We start from the raw sequence: 9,787 nt of genomic DNA, 5'->3' as shown, positions 1-9,787 counted from the left end.
TTCTATTTTTAGGAAGTTAAATCAAATAAGCACCTCTCCACCCCTTAATCCTAAACACTTAATACCAGCTACTTACCTATGGCTAATGTTAACAACCCACGGAAAATTTCAAAAAAATACAAGACACTATCTTCTGAAATAATTTCCCTTGGTACAAAACTTACTTCTTGTTTTCTCTTGCTGCTGCTACTGCTGCTGTCTCTTGCCTTTCAAGTAATTAACCCTTCTCTTTTGAGTTTGAACTATGCAGTGTAAGATTCTTCTGTAGTCATTCCAAGTGGCAGGTAATAATAATAATAAAAAACCCTTTATTTATACTGCATGGACTTGAAAGTGTCATTTGGCAACCTGATGTGCCATGCCAGCAGCATTTCGTTTTAGTTGGGAATTAGGTGAACAGTAGTTGGGCCAACTCAGTGAATCATAAAACCCGCTAATTGGAGCCGGAAAATGGTTTTTGGCTATGCCCTCACAGGTATTTAACGTCTTGATAAATTCTGACCCTACTGTTTGGACTCTGTTTAGAGAGGGAAAGCGATGTCCCTGTTATCACCTGATGCAAATATGCTCATTAGAAATTAAAAGATTTCCAATATTTAAATCCTTCTTTGGCTGAGTATCTTATCACACTCAAAAATTCAAATGCAAGTTATATGTGTGTGTGCTCAGTTACTTTAGTCATGGCCAACTCTTTGCAACCCTATGGACTGTAGCCTGCCAGGCTCCTTCATCCATGGGATTCGCCAGCAAAAAGCTGGAGAGGATTGCCGTGCTCTCCTCCAGGGGATCTTCCTGGTGCAGGGATCAAACTCAAGTCTCCTGCATCTCCTGTGCTGCGAGTGAATTCTTCACCCACTGACCCACCTGGGAAGCCCGCAGGTTGTATACCTTTAATAAACATACAGATCTTAAAACTAGCCTGTTGACTTCCTTAGTGGCTCGGATGGTAAAGCATCTGCCTACAATGTAGGAGACCTGGCTTTGACCCCTAGGTTGGGAAGATCCCCTGGAAAAGGAAATGGCAACTCACTCCAGTACTCTTGACTGGAAAAATCCCATGGATGGAGGAGCCTGGTAGGCTACAATCCATGAGGTCACAAAGAATTGGACACGACTGAGTGACTTCACTTTCCTTCTTTAAAACTAGCCACTATTTCACATTCTTTGAAGTTTCATTCTCTGAATTTGTTCCACTTTTCTCAGTAAAAATCCAAACTAACACCAATTTTCTTGAAAACTACATTACTATAGTAGCTTAATCTCAGCTCTCCCTGGAAATAATGCAAGGAGAATATTTCAAAGAATAGATATTTCAGGGGTGACAGTTGGTGTTTCAGCACCTGCTTGTACACCTGAGAGTAGGAGATCCAAGGTGGTTAAATCTCAGTTGTTTGCTTAATTGGCCAGATTTCATACATAATCTGCTCTGGTGTTGTCTTTCACATTTTCCATAAGGTGAAGTTAGCAAGACCTTTTCCACTGTAAGAGAGATTAAAATTGAAAAATTTGGTCACAGCTTTCTTGCCTCAGAAAGACAATGTTGCTATTCTTCAAAGGGTGATAGAAAATGCATTCTCCCATGGTTATAAAAGGGTTATTATTTGTCCAGTATTTTAAGGGAAACAAAAGGATCTATCTTTTAGGTGTTTAGCATTTATCCTCAATACTTTTAGGTGTCAATCTAGTCCCTGCACAAATTTAATGTTTTCTTAATTAGATAATTTTCTTCCTTTAGTGGTAGAATAATTAAGTGCTTTTGTTTGTTTTTATCCTTTGGTTTATGGTATCACAGCAGAAAAATTCAAGTTTGACCAGAAAAGCTTTTGAAATGCCCTAAATGATTTTTTTCTTAACTAAGGGAGCACCCCAGTTTATCTAGTGGGATTTAGCAAATACAATCTGGTAGTAGAAGTCCAAGCAATTACCTTAAATTGATAGTGATTTACTCTCTTAGACATGTTTTTACATCCACTGCATCATTTGATCTACAGCCTTGTTAGACACAGCATGGAAAGGTAAACATTTCCAAAAGTTTATCTTTTCCCATCTATTATCTCCATAATTAAATATGAAAGTCAACCCCTTCCTCCTACAGGGTGTTTGTTATCCAAACTCTTTTTTTCGGTCGCACCACATGGCTTGGGGATCTTAGGCTCACGATTGGGAATCAAATCCTGTCCCCTAGCAGTGGAAGTGGAGTTCTAACCACCAGACTGCCAGGGGATTCCCTGTTATCCAAACTTTGACCTCATAAATCTCTGACTTTAACTCCTTCACCTGAGCCATAAATGTATGTGTTCCTTATGATTCAATCCTTGATTCCTCTTTTAAATTATCTTCAAATTTTAAATTAATTATTAATTTACCATGCATGCTTTTCCTTGGAGATCTTATTTACTTGCAGGGTTCCCTTCAATTATCACTTTTACAACTTGACTTCTAAATGCCTGTCTTCAGAACTGACCTCTCTCCTGAGAACTTGACTTTCCAACTCTTTGCTAGACACAGATGTATCTCAACTCAAAGACATTAAGAAGCAGTCTAAGGTCAGGCTCAGAGGCAAGTTTGTGTGTTTGAGTTGGTGTTTGTCTTAATAAATTGCAAAAGCAAATCAAATAAATATAGATTTTCCACTACTTTATGTTCATCAGTTTCTTTCTATCCATTAAACTTGGCCCTCAACTTTTAGGTCCTGTATGTTCAAAATCTGAAGATAGCGTAACACAGCCCAACATTTCATAATGTATTAAAAGGTTAAACAAACAGAAGTTGTGCTCCTCTGAAATGGAAATCAGTTTTCTTAATCAACTTGGTATTACTCTTTAAAAATCACTCCTGAACAGTTGGCAGGTGCAAGTGAATTCCACGCAGATTCCTCAAGGCTAGTGATTAGGTTAAATGGGTTTTTCAGCATCAGGGTGCATTAACGAAACCAAAGGCCATGGATATTTGTCAAAGGTCATTAGAAAACGAAGTATAAGTTTAAGAAAGATCCTAAGAAGCTTGGTCAATTCCAGGTGGATTCAGGAACTCTGGTCGTTTTATGGGGACGTTAGAGGTAAAATCCTGTAGGAACTGGAGGGAACTTTCCGGGCTATTTCCCTTCCTATGGCCTTACAAAGTTCTGGGATGATAATCAATCCAGAATTCTAAAGTTCTGAAAGCCGGACTCTGGAGGCTAGTGATGCTCTGCTATGAGGACACTTCAACTCACTCCATCAACCTGAGCTCCCTGGCAAGCTATGACGTCGAGGCAGGAAAAGGTATCTCCTGTTCATTAAATGAACAGTCGAGGTGGTAAATATAAAATAAGAGATACACTTTGTTTGTTACTCATTAACTGGGAAGCAGACGTAGGTGAGATTGCACCGTGAGCGAGGGTAACCCACTCGAAACAAAGGAACCGCAGGCCCCCTGACGTCTCCCCGCCTGCAGCCCCGGGCCTCGACCACGCGCTGCGTGGGGGCGGGGGGCCGGAAGGGCGCGGCCGGAGGAGCAGTGGGCGGGGCCTCTGGAGGGGGCGTGTCCTCGAGGAGGCGGGGACAAGATGGCCGCCCGGGCCGCTCGGAGGACCTGAGAGGCGGTGGCGGAGGCCCCGCCCCCCGGCGGGAGGGCCGCTCTGTGCGCGCCCGCTCTATGATGCTTGCGCGCGTCCCCCGCGCGCCGCGCCGCGGGCGGGGCGGGTCTCCGGGATTCCAAGGGCTCGGTTACGGAAGAAGCGCAGCGCCGGCTGGGGAGGGGGCTGGATGCGCGCGCACCCGGGGGGAGGCCGCTGCTGCCCGGAGCAGGAGGAGGGGGAGAGCGCGGCGGGCGGCAGCGGCGCTGGCGGCGGCTCCGCCATCGAGCAGGGGGGCCCGGGCTGCGCGCTCGCCCCGTCCCCGGTGAGCGGCGCGCGCAGGGAGGGCGCGCGGGGCGGCGGCCGTGGCCGGGGGCGGTGGAAGCCGGCGGGCCGGGGCGGCGGCGGCGGCGGCGTCTGTGGCCGTGGCCGGGGCCGGGGCCGTGGCCGGGGACGGGGCCGGGGCCGGGGCCGGGGCCGCGGCCGTCCCCCGAGCGGCGGCGGCGGCCTTGGCGGCGACGGCGGCGGCGGAGGAGGCGGCGGAGGAGGCGGCGGCGGCGCCCCCCGGCGGGAGCCGGTCCCTTTCCCGTCGGGGAGCGCGGGGCCGGGGCCCCGGGGTCCCCGGGCCGCGGAGAGCGGGAAGAGGATGGACTGCCCGGCCCTCCCCCCCGGATGGAAGAAGGAGGAAGTGATCCGAAAATCTGGGCTCAGCGCCGGCAAGAGCGATGTCTACTACTTCAGGTACCGCCTTGGGGGCCGGCGGGGTCAGCCCGGGGTCGGGGGGTCGAGCTCTGACCTGGGCAGGGGGGTGTCAGCAAGACAGCGGAGGGGCCCGGGGCAGGCCCGCCCGATGATCGAAGGGGCCCGGACCCTTGGCTGAGAGGTGACCACCCCCCCCGCAGCCCCCAGTGCAGTGACAGCCACAGCGTCCTAATGGTGCCAGCCCCTCGGAGGGCGTCTCCACGGGGTAGGGTCCTGGGGAGTGATGATTTGCGGCGGGGGTGGGAAACAGGGTTATTCTGTCAGGGATGACTGGTCCACCGAAGGGTTAAAAGAAGGTGCAATTCATCGAAACTATAAAACCAGGCACTGTTGGCTGCCGTCCCAAGCCCGTCCCAGATTCATCATCGCAAAGAGTGTTTAATCACGCACACGTGGAAGAAAGGAGCCATCTATGACAGTAAACCAGGTTTTAGTTACTTTGTTGGGATCCCCGGGGAAGTGTCATCCAAAGTCACCATTGGGGATGCCTGTAGTTTTCTTGGAACCGCCCTTGTTGTTGCAGAATTGACTCTCCTTTGGAAGCAGACACTGGTCAGTTGTCAGGCTCCTCGACCAGAGTGTGTCCCCCCAGGGGACATTTGGCACTGTCTGGGGACGTTTTTGGTTGTCACACCGTGGAAGGGGGCTGCTGCTGACATGTAATGGGTAGAGACCAGGGATGCTGCTAAACATTCTGTAATACGCAGGGCAGCCCTCACTGCAAAGAATTAACTGGCCCAAAATGTCACAAGTGCGGGATTGAGAAATCTTGGTCCCAACGATGAAAGGTTTTCAGCTTGATGATGAATCCTGTGGTCATGCTGTCCGTGTCGTTAGTTTGGATGACCCAGTAAGCTCAGGACGGAGTCGGTGGCTCTTGATACCAGTGGAATTTTCTTAACAAATTTGCTAACTTTTCTTATAAACTGTCCCATTTCTAGAAGAGAACATAAACATGTTATACTCAGTGGCTTGGAGAGCAGCTTTTGTGGGTTCATTGAATCATTTTCATGGACTATGCAGAGGTGTTGGAGTAGTTGTCATCAGCCATTTAACCATCAGAGTGTGTTAGGAAGGATTTTCTGTTTTCTGACATCAAGTAGGTTTGATTCATTACCCCTGGGAAAAAGTGTGTGTGTGTGTGTGTGTGTCTGTGTGTGTGTTATAACACACACACAAAATACCATGTTTATGAATTGAGAATACTCTTAAATAGATTTAAGAGGTTAAAAAATATATACATGTATATGTGCATACGTGTACATGTATACATACATCCAAGTATGATCACTACTGGCATGACATGTAAATATACAAACACGTTCCTGATGATTGCTCAAATGAATGGATGAGGAATTTTGGTAAAATTGTTTCACCTATTCAAGTAAAAAAAATGAAAGTGGTGTTGTTATTAGTTTATTTTGACATGTAATCTGAGACCACTCATCTTGAAATCTTAAGTGATGCTTAAAAAGCTATAAACATATAAAACATATTTAAACATATAAAGGCGATAATTGTGTTTTGTATTTCCCCATCATTACATATTAAATTAAACTTCGGTAATACTAAGTTATTTTGGAGCAAATTGTTATTCCTCTCAGGCTCACTTGTTTCATGTAGTGCTTTTCACTATTGTTCATTTTTGCAGAGTCTTTCATTAACAGCGCCTTTTGTTTTCTTTCTAATCAAGTAGCATGCCTGTACTTCTTCAGGTGAAGTCTGTTTTGATGTCTTGTAGCCAGTGATGTTTGACAAGAATATTCCGTGTCTGGGTTGACCTCCTTGAGGAATGGGTGTCTAGTCTGTTCTCAGTAGAGCATCTTCAGCTTTGAATTTCACCCCTTTTGACTTTTTCCTGGGATATGCTTTGCTTGGTTTTGGGATGATGCATTTGTTCAAACTAACTTGGTTCCTGCAGAGCTTTTTTTGTTGCAGTTCTTGCAGCGGCTGGAAAAGTTGTTTCAAAAAGGCACCTTGCCGTAGCGCTCATTCTGGCGTGTGCTCACCTTTTTGTATGGGTGTGTTGTCAATTTTTGGCTTTAAGGTTTTAATATTAGTAGATTATGATAGAAAAACTGGTATAATCAATTTAAAAGTCTCTGTATGAGACAGTACAGAATGATGTGCTGTTTTCTGTCTGTGCCAAAAGAAAACACACGTGGGACAGATTGTGCCACATGCACTTAGTTCAGGGCCAGAGGGAGTGCTGTCCGTCAGTTGTCTGCCTACAAAGCCTAGTTACGCTACAGGGCTTCCTTCTGAGAGGTTATGAGGCAGGAGGACGCAGACAGTGTGATGTGACGCCTGTGATACAGAGCTTCCTCTGACTTTGACTTCTGCTTTCAATGATGGATGACGGAAGTTACCTACTCATATTAAAGGTGAACACGTAGGGCTTCCTTGCCGGTCCAGTGGTTAAGACACTGCCCTTCCACTGCAGGTGGCCTGCCTTCCATCCCTGGTCGGGGAACTAAAATCTTACATGCTGCGTGGCGTGGCAAATTAAAAAAAAAAACAGTGAACACTATTTTTCAATCCACAGTGTCAGTGCTTTGTATATTAGCATCCCCATATACATGCTACTCATTAAAAACCAATTGCTCACAAAGTTCTGGCCATTATCTGTTAATACGCAGGTTGCGTTAACTCTTCCGTTGGTAATATGAACACCTGCACACAGTTCACACAGATTCTAATAATGCTAACTCCTGATTTAGCTTGCCCCTGGGGAGATTAATTTAAACAAATCTGTGCTTGTTAGCCGAGGGGGTGTCTTACACTTATTAATCGGACTTAAATTAAGCTCATTCGAGAAAGCCTCAAATTTTGATAGAATTTTTCTTTTTTTCCCCTCTCTCCTGAGATTGCCAGGTTCTAATAGGAAGGTGTGCCTCTGGTTGCCAGTTAAGCAATATAGTTATGTCTTCTGTCAGGATCACTGGTAGTGCTGGGGCAGTTTGTATATTATCATCGAAAGTTTGTTTCCTGAAAGGGTGTGGCTTGAGCAAGTGTTGGATCTATTGGTAGAGTTTCTGAAAGGGAAACACATGAAAAAGTCCCTTGAAAAAGTTCATTGTCATCATAAGAGCCGATTATTTCAACGATACTTTTCTTACTGGTCTACTTGATTCCTGTCACTTCTAGCTTTTGGTTCTGTGAACTTGCAGATTTGTACTTCTTGAAATATCATTTTCCTTGCCAAAAGAACCTTTTAGTAGCTGCCTTATGTCTTTTTGAAAATCAGTTGTCTTTTTGTGCGTGCTGTATCAATATCTTGTTCGGTTCTAGACTACTGGTTACAAGTAGGTTAAAGGCCTGAGAGAGTAAACAGCTATAGCTGCCGCCATAAAGTATGATCTGGTTGGGTATTGGAAACAAAATAGTAACCGTTTTTGACTCTTGTATCAAATTATGATGCATTTACACCAGATCACTTCTCTGAAAAGATAAAATAGAACCAGGGGACATTTGAAATAATCACCAGGGAGCAGGTGTGTGATGAGAGACTAAAGAGATTTCACCTTGATCTGGAAAGAAGAGGACTCAGAGGCAATATAATTGAGAGCTTTAAGTCATGAGTGAGATGATGAAGGTAGGAGGCTCTAGGGGAGGCAGCAGGGCCCAGGGGTGGAGATGCCTGGCGTTGGTACTCACCTCTGCGGTTGCCAACGCAGCCTCAAGCGTGTCACTTACTCCCCAGGGCTGGGGTTTCTCCGTTTATGACGTGGGTAGTGTGACTGTACCTGTACCTCATAGTGGACTCAATTCTAGAACACTAAAATATATAGCTCTCTTAAAACTTTGCATACATTTAAGGACTAATTAGAGGAAAATTAACTCATTAACTCCAGTTCATTAACTCCAGTTGTATGGACGGAACATATAAATAGGTTTTAAAAAGTGTATAGGGATATCTCATTTGTTGTGAAAGGCTGGTATGCTCTTTGAAGCCATGAATTCTGAATCATTGAGGATGTCAAAGTTCAAATAGGGCCTGTCTGTCCTTTTTTTTTTTTTGTCTTAAAAATACAGACTCTTCCACATAGTCTTTGTAGAAGAGTCTTGGAAAAAATCAGCTCAGTGGACCAAGGGTCACAGTTCTTAATTGAAGTCTCATTGGTGTTCAGTAAACTGTAATGTATGGATGTGAGAGTTGGACTGTGAAGAAAGCTGAGCGCTGAAGAATTGATGCTTTTGAACTGTGGTGTTGGAGAAGACTCTTGAGAGTCCCTTGGACTGCAAGGAGATCCAACCAGTCCATTCTGAAGGAGATCAACCCTGGGATTTCTTTGGAAGGACTGATGCTGAAGCTGAAACTCCAGTACTTTGGCTACCTCGTGCGAAGCGTTGACTCATTGGAAAAGACTCTGATGCTGGAAGGGATTGGGGGCAGGAGGAGAAGGGGAAGACAGAGGATGAGATGGCTGGATGGTATCACCAACTCTATGGACGTGAGCCTAAGTGAACTCCGGGAGTTGGTGATGGCCGGGGAGGCCTGGTGTGCTGCGATTCACGGGGTCGCAAAGAGTCGGAGACGACTGAGCGACTGAACTGAACTGAAATTGTCATTTGTGACATTTTCTTTCTGGTCATCACCATGGAGTTAAATGTGGCATCTCCTGTATTACTGTCTTGTTCATTTCCCTAGAACAGGTCTTTCTCCCCGCTCCCCAGACCTAGTGCTAAACACACAGATACCAAATAAGTGTTTACCCATTGATATGACACTTAAAACTGTGTGAAACAAAGCTTGAAGGACTTTCTGGCCTTTGCTTTGTTACTGTGCTTTACAGTTATCTGCATTTTACAGGTGGGGAGTTAGGCCAGGGAGGCTGAGTGCTGTTTGAGGTTGTACCGCTAGGAGGTGCAGGGCCAGAATCTTGACGCGGGTGCTTCAACCCCCAACGACTTCAAACCACCCTGCACTGCTGCCTCGAGAGACCCCGAGCTGTATCCTCAAACATTGCTACTTGGGCTTCCCTCGTGGCTCAGCCTGTAAGGAATCTGCCTGCAATGCAGGAGATGTGGGTTCGATCCCTGGGTTGGGAAGATCCCCTGGAGAGGGGAATGGCAACCCACTCCAGTATTCTTGGAGAATTCTATGGAGAATGCCATAAATAGGAGCCTCGTGGGCTACAGTCCATGGGGTTGCGAAGAGTCTGGCAGGACTGAGCAGCTAACACTTTCACTTTCAAGTATTGCAACATCTCATGCTTACTCTACTTTGTTAAGCTTGCTGTACTACTAAACTAATGTGCTTATTTACTGTTATGCTTGCATCTTGAAGTTGATAAGGGGTACATTTTAAGTCCTATTTTGTAGTGAAGCCATTGAACCAAAAGAATCTTCCAAGTTCTATGTAATGTTGAAGGGGGAAAAAGTGGAAAAATTGTGACGAATTAAGCAAAAAGCTTTGTTTCTTTCAGAGTTGAGACACAGTTGAAATATACTACAGACCAATTTTTT

General features: G+C 45.6%; 1 protein-coding gene across 1 annotated transcript in view; it reads left to right on the top strand.

Moving 5' to 3' along the window:
• Positions 1–3,587: 3,587 nt before the first annotated feature.
• Positions 3,588–9,787, top strand: part of MBD2 (methyl-CpG binding domain protein 2) — a 67,596-nt gene continuing 61,396 nt past the window's right edge. Inside the window, exon 1 of the mRNA XM_069569224.1 lies at positions 3,588–4,297. Within this exon, the coding sequence (XP_069425325.1) occupies positions 3,747–4,297 (551 nt within the window). The 5' untranslated portion in view covers positions 3,588–3,746. The remainder of the gene's footprint in view (positions 4,298–9,787) is intronic.

Source organism: Ovis canadensis, chromosome 23 (genome assembly GCF_042477335.2).
Source record: "Ovis canadensis isolate MfBH-ARS-UI-01 breed Bighorn chromosome 23, ARS-UI_OviCan_v2, whole genome shotgun sequence".
In the NCBI taxonomy this organism is placed as follows: Eukaryota; Metazoa; Chordata; class Mammalia; order Artiodactyla; family Bovidae; genus Ovis; species Ovis canadensis.
Note: the sequence above shows the minus strand (reverse complement) of the source record. Positions and strands in the feature narration are given on the sequence as shown.